This window comes from Camponotus vicinus, unplaced genomic scaffold (genome assembly GCF_025532165.1).
Source record: "Camponotus vicinus isolate PSW18456_S1 unplaced genomic scaffold, iyCamVici1.0 SCAF_14, whole genome shotgun sequence".
NCBI lineage: Eukaryota > Metazoa > Arthropoda > Insecta > Hymenoptera > Formicidae > Camponotus > Camponotus vicinus.
The window spans coordinates 2277778-2293386 of record NW_028141950.1 but is presented as its reverse complement, the minus strand read 5'-3'; the positions used below and the strand labels follow the sequence as shown (position 1 = coordinate 2293386).

Genomic DNA, 15609 nt, shown 5'->3' with positions numbered 1-15609 from the left:
ACCCGCGAAAGAAAGACGAGCATATAATTATTTCATATATAACCGTGTCTTTGTAATTTATTTTTGCAAATCTTAATACAGCAATCGGACGTTTCTCCGCGAACGTTATCGGTCTTCCGTTCCATTGGGCCGATTCTGAAACAGATTTTACAATTTTACAAAGCGATACCAAAAGAGGTTGCAAGGAAACTTGGTCGAGATCCAAAATCCACGCCGTACGGATAAGGATGGGAAGAAAGAGACGGGAAAGGACAAAAGCAGCACAGCACTGATGCAAATCGAAAATCAAGAATTACCACTGATAGAACTCACTTTGATCTACCCGCACACAAGATTGAAAAATTTTATATTACCCGAGACAACAAAACCACTGTCTTTTATTTCTACAGTTTTCTTTTTCTTTCTTTTTCTCTTTAAAGTTCTCCCTCTGCGATACTAGCTGCGTTTCAGATGCACAATTTTGTACTCGATATGTTGTAGACGACACAACTACTTTTCATTTATAAACAAAAATTTCGAATAATGCGTTTATAAAGTTAATTCGCGACTTTAATTGCTCTTCTCTCTTTCTCTCTCTCTCTTTGAAAATCCACAAACCACAAGAAATTTCACTAATGTCACAGTGGCAATTTCTTTTTCTTTCGTTATGGGCGATAATACATATAAATGACATGACAGCCTTCTTTCACAAACGAAGAAGGAAAATAATTGTTAGCCAACACAAGCACTTGAAATCTACAATTTACATTTTCTCGATTATTTCTGACTGTCATTGCTCTAATCGTTGCTCAAAATATCACAGCACTATATTGTTGCACGATAAAACTTCACTTAACAAAAGCAAGAGAAATTCTATGTATACCGAGTACAAAACTCTCGAGAATCAAAAGCAGTCTAATTAATTTGTCGGCCACATGCATGCATCTTAATCGAAGAGCTGCGAAGAGTCAATTTTTTATCCATCAAACATCCGATATTTTTATAACAGCCCTAATCTGTCTAAATCTTTACTCTCCTTGCAAATAGTAACATTCATTAGAATGCGTATCACTAAAACATTACCAGAGTTCCTAAGAATTTTCGAATTTTGATTAAGGTGAAGAAAAACGGTGCTAAGAAAATTGACACATTTTGTAATTTTTTTTCTCTACATAAACTGCATCTATTTTTCCGTTCAAACACTAAGTAATACTTAACCACTTCACCTTCAGTCACATTCAAGTATGGCGAAGATCATCTTTCTTTTTCTCTTTCTCATCTCTGGAATGAATATAAAAATATACATTCCAGATATGTATTCACAAAGCGCTCCCCATACTCGAATGTGGAACACAATCACTTTTTTTCCTTTACATTTCACTGTACACATGTTTATAGCGCCTTTTTCTTTCAATACCACCAACCAAACACTGTCCTTTAAAAAAAATCAGCCCTCACTTATAAAAGAATAAACTCTTGTTGACATTATGGAAACACAGATAGGATAAACTTTGTTTTATGATAAATTTCTGTAGTAGATTTCTGTCTCTTCCTGGGTTTTCTCCTTTTCCTCACTGTCTTCACTATTCGGCACAGTCCAAAACTTGAGAAACTCGTAACTATTCACGGATTATTTACTGCACAATCACTTACTAAATGTTGTGTCACACTAAAAAGAAATCTACAGAAATAAGTATCGAAACGCTTAATTGTACAAGTTTTCCATATCAAATATACTCTCTAAACCAGATCTTTCACATTTTTTAAGTTTTTCCATAATTACCATTATTTTCTTTAAGACATATATGTGTCCTCTCATTACTCATCATAGAGCTACACAATGTGTTTGGTATAATTTAAAATGCGCTTTTTTTGAATATTGTCCACATAATTTTTTCTAACAAAGTATAATTTAGAAGCATACAGCTTTGTCGATGAAAACAATATCTAAGACTTAATATTATTGAAGTCTATAATTATAAAAAAATCTTTCTTCAAACAATTATAAACAAAATATTCATTGCATGTTACTTTTTTGTGCACACACGTGTCTTAAAAAGTTATTCACTTTTCATTTGCTAAAAAAATTAAAGCAATTATATTATTATATAATCATATGCATATCTGCAAATGTGAAAGAACGGTGCACAATATATCATTATCAATATATACGTATAATTGCATTAGTACATATATATATATATATATATATATGTGTGTGTGTGTATATATATTATGTGTTTGTGTTGTTTGTATAATACAAATAAATTCTTATGCTACATTCCGAAGTAATCACACTGTAGTATATAATAAGAGAATTACAATATTTCTAACAAGATTCAATATAATCGATAAAGATTTTGCTGTTAGAAATCCGCCGGTAATCTGATAGATAATTAACTAGAATAATGGGGAGACCAAAATTGTGTTTTTTGATAGAAAATAAGTATTCTAATCTCTAGCATGTATTAGCAGTTAATGTAGATAATATACATTTATGAAAAAGTAGTTATTCTTCTAGAAAAGTAAATCATATAAATCATATAAGATTATATTGTACAAAAAATAATTCTCTTCAGTAATATTTCAAAATCGAGTCATTCATTTAGCATTGAGCTTAATTAATTATACAAGATTGAAGAGAGATCTCATGATAATGCGATAAAGATTCGCATCGTCGAATTTCGATGAGGATTTACTCAAGTGATATAGAGAGATTTCTAGATATAACTCTAGTCCACTGGTAAGCTCGAATCGAATGTCAGACGTCGCGAATTTTCAAACATCTAATTATGAAATAAACTTGTTAATATTCCCGACCTTTCGAGTTGATGCAGTATACATTCATGTGTAAAGTAAAGTATCAAATTATTAGCTCTCCTACGATCATATAAGATTAAATCCCGTCACATCTGTGTGGAAGCATCGATAAAAAGTAAAATACTTACATCAACCAAAAAACACAAATTCTTCTTCTTTCATGTTCTGTACATTATTTAAAGAATCTTTGCACTTACGATAATATAAAATCATACATACACACACGAGACCAGACATTAAAGGTTTTTCTTTTTAGGCGCTACCCCCTTTAACCACTACAATTACCAAGTGGTCCTCCTTAAGACTCTCCTCGCTTAAACTAGGGCACGTGCGTTTCAAAAGTTCCGTCGAGAACGCACAAGGCGGAAAGGCATAGAGAACACCGGTACCCTCCGTGTCTTTGTTCAACAGCGATATCACACCAGCAGCCTCCTTCTGTTTCAAATAAGAAACAAGATTGCGTAGCGGCCGTGTCTGCACGTTAGCATCGTCATTCGTGATCGCGGTGCTCGAGCCAGCCAGACCGAGGAAGATGGCATGCGAGCTCGACGTCTGGATTCGTTTAGATACATCGTCCAATTTCGGCTGATCGAGGCGCAGCCGCTGCGTTATTCGTAACATATGCTTACCCTCCTCATCTTTCATGAGGGAATCGATTATCTCCGTCTCGCCGTCAGTTAGATGGAACTTGGCCGGAAACAGCGAGTTCTTAAGTATCAGTGCGCCTTGCCAAACGGCGATAGATTTGCGCGCAACGTCCGGTAGCGTGCGAGACGTCGATAACATACCACTGCGAGTGTTCTCAGAGTCCGAATCCGAGTCCATTTGTCGTCTGCGTGGTGAACGCGATCTCGATCTGTCCACTCCTGGTTCGCGCGACAACGATCTTCGCAGTCCACGCGGAGCTTCGTACTCTAATTCGGGCGGTGGTCTTCTACTCGGCCAATCGGCCTCGTCGCGCATGTAACCCTCGGGATAAGAGCCTCTATAACCACCTCGACCGCTTCCTCTTCTGTCGTGCCACGAAGCATTACCTCTGCCACCACGGAAGCCTCTCGGCCCATAGCCGAACTCTCCCTCAGGTCCATATGGATCGTACGGCGATTCATAATCGACTGGGCGAGGCCTGAAATCGCTATTCTCCTCGGGATACGGTCTCGGTTTGAAGCCAAAGCCCGGTGTTACATCAGCAAAATCTACTCTCAATCGACGATCCGGTCCACCGAGTGGGAAACCGCGCATCTCCTTGACTGCCGCTTGCGCGGCGTCGATGGAATCGTAAAGTATATAAGCATTGCTGTCACCTTTGATGTAGTCGATCTTTTTGATCGCACCAAACCGATCAAACTCACGTTCCAATTGTGGCACAGAAGTCCATGGCCCTAAGCCGCCTACCCATATCCGAGTCGTCGGGGTGGCTTTGCCATAGCCGATCTTACATTGGAACTTACCGATATATTGACCCGACAATTCGACCTTACATCGGTGCGCCATGTCTAGCGTCTGGAAGCGCACGAAAGCGTATGCGTTTCCCGTACCCGGAGGCGGACGCTTTATATCAATGTCATCGACAATGCCGTACTTGCTGAAAATACGGCGCAGCTCCTCCTCCGTAATGTTAATCTCCAGATTACCAGCGAATAGGGTTCGAGTCGCGAGAGGATCGTCCTCGGGCGACACGTGATGCAGATAATTTGGGAACTTATCTTTCTTATTCTCCACGCGTTCAAATCCGTGCCCCGGATGGCGTATCATCATGTGCCGAGGTGGACCGTAGTGATGGGGCGGGCCTGGGTGAACATGCGGCGGTCCGTGAGGATGTATCGGAGGCCGAACAAACTCGTGATGCGGCGGCGGGATAGTCTCGCGACGCATTTCCCGATGCGGAGGCAAATTCACTGGTGGCCCGTACACGCGATCGTATCTCTCGACCGGTCTGTGTCTATCCGTAGGTCCCGGCGACCGGGCGTAGTATCTCTCGTAGTCCGGCGGCGTGATGGATCTTGGACGGCGATAACTCTCGGCCCTGTCATACACCGGCTCCACTATAGCCATCTTATCGTATATAATAATACGAGGTTTCGCGTGTTTCGCGTCTCGGGCATCCTCCGAGCTTCTGAAGCAGACGTAAGCGACGCGTTCATCCGGCTCGTGCGAGATCTGAATGGAGTAGTCACCGAACTTCTTGTATTCTCTGTACAAAGTATCCTTGATCATCTCGTCGCTGGCCTTTGGATGAATGGAACTGACGCAGAGAACCTTGTAGCTGTAGGGCCGTTCTCGTGGCATGTCACGTGGCGCGCGTAAGTATTCGTCGCGATGCGAGCTGGACTCGACGTAACGCGCATGAGAGGATGCTCGCGTAGGAGGACTAGGACTTCTTGCGCCTCGGCTCCGCCTCCGAATTCTCTCTGGAGTGATACGTTCATCGCTGGAATCCTCGTACCTAAAAATTATATGAAATATTAACATCAATAGCATTGTCATGTTAAAATATACAATATAAACCAGATAATTTACACTAGACCCCTGCAATAATAAATAAAGTGGATTGTAAATATTATAAAACATAATATTGAGAAATATTAGATATTGCGAGAAAAAGTAGCCTCATATAATAACAAATAGAAAATTTTAATAAAATTTCACGTCACTTATAAAAAAAAAAGATTACAGAACTTTTATTTTCTTACTTTCTTTTACGACATATAAATTGTTGGTATAAATAAATAAATTTTTTTCAACTGTGATGTCTGGTTCATTCCACACATATTACACACACATTACACACATGCGTAACACATATATTCAGTTATTGCAGCAATAACAAAAAAAAAATCTTCATATTCTTCAATCTTCACACTACATATTCATCATTAAGGCGACATATCACTACTGATTGACAGTTCAACGACCTCACTGCGGAGAGAAAGGGAGGAAAAAAAATAAAGGCGTGTAAGGACCGCGTGTAACTCGTATCGCAAATAAATTATCGAAGAGAATGAAGCACGTGAAGTTATCGCCGTGGAAACATACGTGTATCCCACGCCCGGAATACACCCTTCTTACCGTCCCATCGAGGATCGGCTCCGCTTGACACGAGGAGGCGGAGTATCGCGACTCGAGCTCCTCTTCATGTTGTTGCGGATCTTGACCGTGATTTTGTGTCGATCGTCCCGCGGAATCCCAATCATCAACGCTGTTTACTGCACCGTAACTCAACAAGGAACAAGAAAAAAGAAAGAAACGCGGGGGAGGAGGAGAAGCGCGGGTGACAGCAGCCGCAATTTTGCAAAAAATTGCTGCGTATTTTTCGTAAAACGTCTCTCTACGCTGCTGTATCTCGCTGAGTAGGACCAAGCGAACAAAATGGCGCTGTTTGCCACCGTCGTCGTCGCCGTCGTCGTCGCCGTCGTCGCCGCTCTTGATTCGGTTTAACGACGCATGCGCGATGCGCGTGTTGACTTCCGCTTGCGATGATGGCTGCGTTCCTTTTTACGCTTTCAGCGCTGAAAGCGTCGCTCTATCTTCGTTTGATATTCGATGTGCAACAAAGACAGAATGATGCTTCAAGCGTGTAAGCGCTCAAATGGAACGCAGCCGATGTTTGATTGCGCGATCTTGGCTGTGATTGCTAAAAATGCTTCGAAGTGTCCGATTGATCAATCAAAACAAAAAAAAATAAAGAAAGATTCTTAAAATTAAAAATTCTCTATATTCTATAGCCAATTGTATAATATTGTATCTATCTATGCTACGCAGGCTGCGGCCGGGAAGAAGCTCTGGATGCTTTGAAGCGTTTGATTAACCAATCAAGATAAATGGAGATAAAGATTTCTTTAACCTGATTGGTCAATCAAACGCTTCGAAGCATCCAGAGCGTCTCACCGACCGTAGCCACATTGGCCGCATTCAGCAGACTCAACCGCTAAGTAGCAATCGAACATGATTGGTTTCTACTTTCAGGTCCGACCAATCAGCGTCGAATTACATCGGAAAATCTAGTAATGTTGCCCAACTGTTGAGTCTGCTGAATGCGGCCATTGACAACTATTAATCCTCATTTACAATGGATTGAAAGTCGTAAGCAAATTGACCAATCACAGTCTATTATTTATCAGAATAATCAACTGTGGTTGGTCAATTTGCTTACGACTTCCGACTTGCGACTTGCGACTCATTGGTCCATATTCTGAATCTTCTTTTATCGATAAAAGTGCTTCTAAAAGTGGCTTATAAGCCTTCTGATTGGCTATAAGCCATTTTTAGAGGCACTTTTATCGATAAAAGAGGATTCAAAATATGGACCATTGTAAACGAGGTCTTAGAACATTTGTATATATATGTATTAGATTTAAAAAATATGTGAAATTTGTATGAAAAAATTAACCATCATGTTTCCAATACCAAAGGCATTGTGTATAATATTTATTATTATATGATTGGTGATAATGAAAACGCGATAAAATTTAAACGTCCTGTATTTATAGCGTTTTCCAAATGCGAAAACTGTAATGTTTCTTTCGTTATACGAAAATTTAAATCTCAAACTTTTTAAAAAAATAGTAAGTTTAATTATATATATTTATTTTTGGAAGGGAAACAAATTATTATCTATTATATTGACATTGTGTGCGTGCGTTTCACTTTGCTACATAAATTGTTCATGGTTTGTTGTCATAACAAAAAGCAAAATATGTGTAAAAGTAGCTGATTTTTATAAAGTATCATTTGCTGTATTATTTATTAAATACTGCAGAAAAAGCAAGAGGATGTTGGCGACTCCAAAAGGAAAAGGTGGCCTATTTTTAGCTTCATCCCTTTGCGATGGACTTGAAGACAATAATATAAGGCAAGAGATAATTGTTGATAGGAAATTTTCAGAATTACATTAGTATAGAGATTTTTTTAAAATTAACTTATAATTTTTTCATGTATATAGGCAAGTGGTGACCCTTCTGTTAAATAAAGATGCAGATCCTAATGTCTTAATTCCAATGCACGGTGTTACTCCATTTCATTTAGTTATTGGGAATGATTCGGAAGATTTTGCAGAAGAAGTCACCAAATTATTTTTACGCCATGGTGGCAATCCGAATGTGAGGTATGATTAAAAATCTAGATTGTAACAATCTTATTATGTATGTAAATATGTATATGAATGCAATAAATATAATTTTAGATCAAGTGATGGAATGACTCCGGTTCATGTAGCGGCAGCTTGGGGAAGAATAAATATATTACAGTTACTTTTAGCAAATGGTGGTGATCCATTGTGTTTGGACAATGATGGACGCAGTCCATTTCACTATGCCTTTGATGGAAAGTATTTCAAAGCTGTGACAATACTCTCAAATCACTGTGAGAGTATCCAAGATGAGGATGACAAACCAAAGTATAATATGGCACTTGGTAAGAGTTTCTTTTAAGCACTTAATTCTTAAATAATCACTGAATTACTTATTAGCTTTACTCTTTATGTTACAGATAAAGTTTTAATTACTAATGGGGACATTGTGGCTGAATATGTTACATCAAAAGACACAATGTCAAATTTAGATAATATGACAATAAAGAGTGTGCTTACTGATTGTAAGGCCAACTCTTCTTCAATGATTGTAAACTTGAACAATGCATTAGATGTACATAATATTGAAACTAAATGCAAATTACTAAACAATTTAGATGAATATTCTAAAGCTGCTAATACAATGACTGCTCAATTGCAAAATAATCTTATATGGACTCATAAGAAAGAAAAATCAAATTATTCATTTATTGATCTCGATTTTGACTTTGCAAACCTACATCTTTCTGATGTCATGCAAAAGGAAAAGTGTTTTGTTAGTCAAATCATTAATCATCTCTCATCATCATTAGCAAGCGATTGTACTATTAATGAAACTTTGCATAATTACAAAAGAAACAAGTGCGAAGAAAGTGATTCTGACATGCCAATTGAACTAAAGAAGGATGAAGATACATATTATAAATACAAATATTACGAAAATTCAAAGGATTACCTACAACATAACATTTCTAATAATGAAATCTTAAAATTTAATACTCCTAATCTGAGAGAATATTATTCAAAATATTGCACACAAAATACTTCTAAAAAACAACACAAAAAGAATTCCGACGAAATTCTTGTAACACCATCTTATATCTTGGATAACTCTATCATTAGTATGTCGCCAAACTTTAATACACCTAATCATAGAAAAGGAAAAAATATTGCTAAGACACCATTAACACCATCATATATTAACAATGACCCTATTGTTAGCAAGTCGCCCAATTTTACAACACCAGTTTGCACAATTAAAAAGAGAAATTTATCAAAGACATCATGCTCCAAAAACCATTTTTCCACAAATGTATTCAAGAAACTTTGCGAGTATAAAACTCGAACACAATATTCCGAACTTAATTGGCACAAAAAACATATTGCACAATCAACGCCAAGAAGGAAGAAAAGATCGATATATAAATTTCATTCTGGTAAAAAAAGATTTAATCCTTATCGATATGAAAGTGATGTCACTTCCGATGAATTTACTGCTGATAATAAATTAAAACCAGTTGATTTAAATAAAACAATATTCTTGGAGAAAACTGAAGATACTCGTGATATCCTGGATACAAGTAGTGAATATTCATCATTAAATGTTAAAGAATCTTTAAAAGTAAGATTTTCACAAAATCATTGTAACAATTATTTGATAACAAAGTTAGATGAAGGAAGATATGACGAGGATGGTAAAATATCTGACAACTCAAATCTTCTAGAAAACAGCTTTAATCAAATGGAGGAAAAGGAGAACAAATATGTTAACAATTTTAACAATGTTAAGAAATATGCAAAATCTGATAATTATCATGTAGATACTAAACAGTTTATAACAGTCAGAAAAGATATATTTAAAATCGATAAGACTTCGAAAATTACAGATGCTTTCACTAATAATATAAACTCTACATGTACAACCGAATCTGATATGTTGCATAGAGAAAATTTTATAGATTGTGTTGATTGTGATACCAAGAAATTACTGAATGAAGATCTGGATATGAATATAAGTAAGACTTGTAATTTACATGCAAAAAATTGGTGCAATAATGAATTTCATGAATCACATAAGTTAATTATAGAGAATAATTCACTGCCAAATGTAAACTTACCTATGCAATGTAAAAAACAGATTTATTTACTGGATTCTGAAAAATCATGTTCCTCAAAACTAGAGAATAACACTGACTTCAAGAAGATAGAGAATATACCAAAAATTAAAAGCATAGAAATGTCTGAAATCGAAAAAAATTCGTAAGTATAGTACACAATTTCTTAATAATAATATTTTTCAAAGGTATATAATATTTTATTTGAATAAAATGTGAGTTGTAGATCCATGCTTTCATATGTTAGTGCTCAAGAATATAAATATGAAGATTCAGAAGAAGGTGTAATTTTATTAGAACGACGACTTTGTATCACACCATTCAAGTGAGTTTTTTTACAACTACAATCTTTATTTTTTTCTAGATAATTTATATCAAACCAACACATTGATGTATATCATACTTTACAAATAGGAGAGATAAAGCTTATCAAACTTATCAATTTTTCAGTACTTTCAGTGGAATTGAATGTGATGTCAAGAATAAAATGATCGCATCTGGTAAGTTAGCAAAAATTTCGTCAACATATTATCGACTATAAAATTATTATTAATAAAATACTGGAAAACTTTCTATGTTACATTATCAGATACAGCCAGTTCTCAAAATTTACCAGAAGAGTTATTATTCATTGATGATGTTACTCTTAGACAAGAGCTTAGACAACTTGGTGATCAACCTGGTCCAATCACTGATACAACTAGACAGCTTTACCAAAAACGTCTTATGCATTTAAAAAATGTCAAAGATACTAATATTCCATCAATGCTAAATCTGCAAAACATCTCACAAAATCACGTAAAACTGAGTGACCAAATCAATTCTCATTTAGAGTTTGGAGATTGGTTAAATCACATAGATACCTACAAAAGTCTAGAAAAACATGTATTCCAAGAATTTGTATCACCGGACCCATCTCGGAGGTGGCGCGAAGGCAAATCAAAAACATCTTTTACTTATCTACTTTTAGATCCACGTATAACGCAGGATTTACCGAATCGTAGTGTTCATCTTACACAAGCTGAAGTCTGGTCGATCTTTCTTAATGCTATATTTTACATTGGCAAAGGCAAGCGTTCTAGACCTTTTGATCATCTTTATGATGCATTTAAAACATGGGTTGACAATTCAACTACTACAAGTAAAAAAATTAAATGCATTCTTGATATATGGAACAGTGATCATGGTGTGATCTGTTTACATGTTTTTCAAAATATTATTCCGGTGGAAGCTTATACGAGAGAGGCTGCCATGATAGATGCAATAGGAAGGGAACATTTAGGTAATTGCAAGAGTGGTGAATATTATGGCATTGCAGCAACATGGAGCATGCAACAAAAACAGAAATTTGGTAGATATTTATTGTATAAAGCTTTACAAATTTTTATGCAAGAAGGAGAAAGACAACTTTTCCCCCAACATTTATAGTGAAATAGCAAGATAGATGCAATGTTACAATTCAAATTTTAATATTCTGCTAATTTATACATGGCATAGTTATATAAATATGGTTGCAAATTATGTACAAATGATGATATATAGATAGTAAAATATGATTATTATTTTTGCCAATTAATTATATTTTTAAATGACATCAGGTGTGCAATTTGATAAAATAAGTATATAAATGTATGTAAAATAATTTTATTAACAGCGCGTTTTATAAAAAGCGCGTTTATCACAAGTATTATTTTAAAAAATAAATTAACACATTAAAATTATATTGTAATATATTAATAATGAGTTTTATTTCTAATTTCTTTTTTCTAAGAAAAATTGTGTGACATATATATGTAATTTAAAAAGAATGGAACAGGCTATCATAAATATATAAGCAAATCATTTATACAGATGGACTACATAAAAATTATCTTTGTATAGTATTTATTATAATAATACATTTATTTCCTAAAAAATAACTACATATGTAAGGCAAAAAAAGATACTTTTTTTCCAATCAAGAGATTTTTTCAAATCCTTTTTAAAGATTACAAGTATGGTCTGTCAGGTTCTGTTTGCTTAGCTCTTTTGTCTCTAGATCTAGGATACCATCTGTGCTTGGTAGTATATGTAATCTTCGACAATTCCTCTACAACCTGATAAGGCTTCTTTTTCTTAAAAACATCTGTGATATCTTTGTTTCCAATACACAGTACAGAAGTATCAGGCAGATTCTCTTCAGGCAGTGGTAAGGAATATTCATATGGAAACTGTTTCTCTGGATGCCAACACACAATCATGCGATCATCTTCTGTAAAGATTACTGCTTCCGAAGGTAAAGTACTGTACTTGGCATGTCTCACGGAATAAATGGCTCGAATCGTACGCAATGTGGGATTCATCTGTCGTAAAAAATCATAATTATTAATACAATATTACTCTTTTATTTGCATTTTAATTTTACGTTAATAATCAAAAAATTCATCTGCAAAATAAATCCATATAATATAGTTTTTAAAATATTAAAGTGACAATTTTATTAAATCTTTCAATACCTTGATGTATGCTTTTTAATATATTTTTATGTATTCTGTTCAAGAAGAAAACCCATGTAAATATTCAATCATAACCTCGTGAGATAAAAATCATAGAGTATAAAGGGCACAGAGTTTACATTTTCATTCAAGTCTACGTTTAAGGCCCTTGCACAATGTTAGGCAACAGAAAATAGAAGCTATTCAATAAAAACGCGAAATAGAAAGTATTTGCCAATAGGAGCAGAGAATAGATACTATTTCTGTTCCTATTGGCTGTTGCCTAGCATTGTGCAACGGTCTTAACCATTTGCAAAAAGACACTCTCTCATTGGTTGTCATTGGATGTTAAATAACCCAATGGCCCAATGTAATCCAATAATCCAATGTCTCTACAGTTTATTCTAAATTCACAAAATGCATAGAAATTTTCGTAGAAAGTCAAAGAATTATGCGTTTCGGGAGATGTATAATAGAAAATAAAATAAAATAATTAAAAAAAGTGAATTTTCAAGAATCCATGTTTGTATTGTGACATGAAAATTGCGCACAATTTTTTGTCGCATCATGTGTATCCGCGCTAAGTACATATGATCTATGGGTGACGAGCGAGGGCGAAGACGCGCAACGGCTGTGTGCAATCAAAGGTGTAACAGAGTTTTCTGCATCGAACCGATTTCTGATCCATGGAAAAAAGCACGATTGTTTAAGAGAAGTATGATAGCAGCGGAGAATGTACGTTCGAGTATCTCCGCTCGAGTATTTTTATATTTCACCAGAAAATCGTAGAGGAAGGCACTTTGCGAGGTCATTGTACTTTTCTAAATCTCTCGACGATGCATGTAACACGTTCCTCCACTGGTGATGCCGATCGCTTTCCTCGTTCAGCGATCGACCTCAAACTCGTGTTACAATATTGCAGCCGTAGATGAAACTTCGCGGATCGCGCGATTTCTAACATTCATTCAGGACGAGTGTCCGTAGTTTATGGGACTACATCGGCTACGTAATTATTTTTCTCTCTCGGTGTTTCTCCGGAGATCCGGAGGTGAACCGCTGCATTAGTTTTGACGTGAAGGTGAGATAAACTAGAGCCTTAGGATGATAATGGGCGATCAGTTTCGCAAGGTGGAGCAGTACTCGCCAAAATCTTCGCCGAGGGGCGCACGTTCCCCGGTTGTGTCTCGTCAAGATTCTACGGGAACATTGAAGACAACTATTTCCTTGGGAAAGAACCCTTCCATCGTACACAGTGGGCCTTTTTACTTGATGAAAGAACCTCCAGGTAATAAAGTCATGAAAGAGAAAAAAAGAAACTTGAAATCAATATTTATTACATATATAAGTTATATTAATTACTCATTTTGCAAGCACAATATATACAATTATTTAGAAAAAAATTCATAATTTTATTAAGATAAATCTATTACTCTCTTTTTTTAGGGGAAAGTGAACTTACTGGAGCAACAAATTTAATGAACTATTATGGTCTGGAACATTCCTATACCAAGTTTAGTGGCAAAAAACCTAAGGAGCAACTATCATCTTTTTTACCAAATTTACCTGGTATTATAGACAAACCTGGACATCATGATAATAGGTAATTTAAATCTTTTAAGAGCAATTTTAATTATTATTACAATAATTGTAAATTTCGATTATTTTTTTGTTTCATATTTTTCTTTTAGCTCATTAAGATCAGTGATTGAGAAACCTCCAATAGGCGGTAAGGAACTATTACCTCTAACGAGTGTGCAGCTTGCTGGTTTTCGATTGCATCCTGGTCCAGTAAGATATTCTTATATTGCATTAAAATATATACAAAGTATTAGAATAAAAAACAAAATACTAAATGTATAATTTTTTTGCAGTTACCAGAACAATATAGATATGTTAATCAAGCTCCTCAGAGAAAACACAAGAATAAGCATAAAAAACATAAACATAAGCCCGGGGAGGTGCTCAGCGGACAAGAGGTTGCGACGACGGATGTAGGCGGTTCCGATACGCATGAGAAGAAACATAAGAAACAAAAGAGACACGATGAAGAGAAGGAGGCTAGGAAGAAGCGAAAGAAGGAGAAAAAAAGGAAAAAACAGAAACACAGCCCCGAGCATACCGGTAGCCTTACACCATCTCAGCATTCCAACTCGTGATCTCTAATGTGCCCTTTTCAGTTCATGCCAAATCTTTAATTGAAATCTTGAAGCAGATGCTTGAATTGTCTCTGCGACTACAGCATATATATATACATATGTGCATATTTATTTTTTTTTTTTTTACTTAGACATAATAGATGTTGTTTGTTTTCAGCATTGGGTGTGATATGAAAGAGAAAAGAAAATGTGACGAAAATGTGCAAATTATGTATATATGCATATATATATTATATATAAAATTCTATGTAAAATTTATATAAGATAATATAATTTTTTCTTCTATTTAGAAGAGAGATATGCATATAAGTTTACTTTTAGAAAACGGAAAAATTTGTAAAAAGCCATATACTTTAGGGAGTTTTGTTCAAATTTTTTTTAAATTTTGCACCATACAATTTGACTGTAACAATTAATATAACATCATTTGTATAACATAATTTTTTGAACTTAATGTATATGAAATATTATATATATTGTCTCTTAAATATTTTTACATAATATATTATGTATTCAAAAGTTGCCTATATTAGTAAAATGGATTAAAATATGAACGTGTAATATAGCAGTCATGCACGGGATATATCAATTCACACATTTATTTATATACATTATCATTATTATCGTAACAATTATAAACTGAAATGTAAATATTATATGTTATAAAAGAGAAGAAGGAAAAATACCACTATTCTGCATAAAGTGTTCATTTACAAAATTCATAGAGAAATATACAATATCTATGATTAAGTTTATGTAACTGTAATATTTTTAATGTAAAGAATTAAAGTGATAAATTTTGCGACTGACTTTTTTTTGTTTTGATATTTTAATTATATTTCTATTATTCCTCTCTTTCCTTTAATTAATATAAATATTAATACAGTTAAATAATATATATATTTTTATTATTTTACCCCAATATTCGGAAAATTAGTCCTGAAATTTAAATTCAAAAATTATGTTTACCTGATTTTTTATTTGTCTATACTATGAAA

At 34.9% G+C, this 15609-nt stretch overlaps 4 protein-coding genes across 5 annotated transcripts; 2 read left to right on the top strand and 2 right to left on the bottom strand.

Moving 5' to 3' along the window:
* Positions 1 to 1117: 1117 nt before the first annotated feature.
* Nito (RNA-binding protein spenito) lies at positions 1118 to 6198 on the bottom strand. 2 transcript variants are annotated; one of them, XM_083089163.1, is made up of 2 exons: positions 5869 to 6198; positions 1118 to 5245 (listed from the first exon to the last, which is right to left on the bottom strand). In XM_083089163.1, the coding sequence occupies exons 1-2, from the start codon at positions 5991 to 5993 to the stop codon at positions 3052 to 3054; spliced, it is 2319 nt and encodes a 772-aa protein (XP_082945289.1). In that variant the 5' UTR covers positions 5994 to 6198; the 3' UTR covers positions 1118 to 3051. The 2 variants fall into 2 exon arrangements, with proteins under 2 accessions (XP_082945289.1, XP_082945290.1); XM_083089164.1 differs by lacking the exon at positions 5869 to 6198 and adding an exon at positions 5493 to 5834.
* A 950-nt stretch (positions 6199 to 7148) lies between these two features.
* Positions 7149 to 11543, top strand: LOC145965201 (uncharacterized). The gene is made up of 8 exons (XM_083088592.1): positions 7149 to 7364; positions 7559 to 7651; positions 7742 to 7903; positions 7982 to 8211; positions 8287 to 10126; positions 10208 to 10306; positions 10432 to 10481; positions 10571 to 11543. Exons 2-8 carry the CDS (start codon positions 7572 to 7574, stop codon positions 11407 to 11409), a joined length of 3300 nt encoding a protein of 1099 aa, XP_082944718.1. The 5' UTR covers positions 7149 to 7364; positions 7559 to 7571; the 3' UTR covers positions 11410 to 11543.
* A 305-nt stretch (positions 11544 to 11848) lies between these two features.
* On the bottom strand, positions 11849 to 12632 carry Mrpl42 (mitochondrial ribosomal protein L42). The gene is made up of 2 exons (XM_083088593.1): positions 12477 to 12632; positions 11849 to 12323 (listed from the first exon to the last, which is right to left on the bottom strand). Exon 2 carries the CDS (start codon positions 12321 to 12323, stop codon positions 11970 to 11972), a length of 354 nt encoding a protein of 117 aa, XP_082944719.1. The 5' UTR covers positions 12477 to 12632; the 3' UTR covers positions 11849 to 11969.
* A 408-nt stretch (positions 12633 to 13040) lies between these two features.
* Med19 (mediator complex subunit 19) lies at positions 13041 to 15420 on the top strand. The gene is made up of 4 exons (XM_083088943.1): positions 13041 to 13740; positions 13899 to 14055; positions 14144 to 14243; positions 14327 to 15420. Exons 1-4 carry the CDS (start codon positions 13557 to 13559, stop codon positions 14609 to 14611), a joined length of 726 nt encoding a protein of 241 aa, XP_082945069.1. The 5' UTR covers positions 13041 to 13556; the 3' UTR covers positions 14612 to 15420.
* The last annotated feature ends 189 nt before the right edge of the window (positions 15421 to 15609 follow it).

Bases quoted from the DNA above. Each gene is read 5' to 3' on its own strand.
- LOC145965201 (XM_083088592.1), top strand. From the start codon at position 7,572: ATGTTGGCGACTCCAAAAGGAAAAGGTGGCCTATTTTTAGCTTCATCC. The intron at 10,127-10,207 runs GTAAGTATAGTA...TGTGAGTTGTAG, and splicing joins TCTGAAATCGAAAAAAATTC to ATCCATGCTTTCATATGTTA. The intron at 10,307-10,431 runs GTGAGTTTTTTT...TCAATTTTTCAG, and splicing joins CTTTGTATCACACCATTCAA to TACTTTCAGTGGAATTGAAT.
- Mrpl42 (XM_083088593.1), bottom strand. From the start codon at position 12,323: ATGAATCCCACATTGCGTACGATTCGAGCCATTTATTCCGTGAGACAT.
- Med19 (XM_083088943.1), top strand. From the start codon at position 13,557: ATGATAATGGGCGATCAGTTTCGCAAGGTGGAGCAGTACTCGCCAAAA. The intron at 14,056-14,143 runs GTAATTTAAATC...TTTTTCTTTTAG, and splicing joins CCTGGACATCATGATAATAG to CTCATTAAGATCAGTGATTG. The intron at 14,244-14,326 runs GTAAGATATTCT...ATTTTTTTGCAG, and splicing joins TTCGATTGCATCCTGGTCCA to TTACCAGAACAATATAGATA.
- Nito (XM_083089163.1), bottom strand. From the start codon at position 5,993: ATGATTGGGATTCCGCGGGACGATCGACACAAAATCACGGTCAAGATC. The intron at 5,246-5,868 runs GTAAGAAGGGTG...TATAATTTTTAG, and splicing joins AGCCGATCCTCGATGGGACG to GTACGAGGATTCCAGCGATG.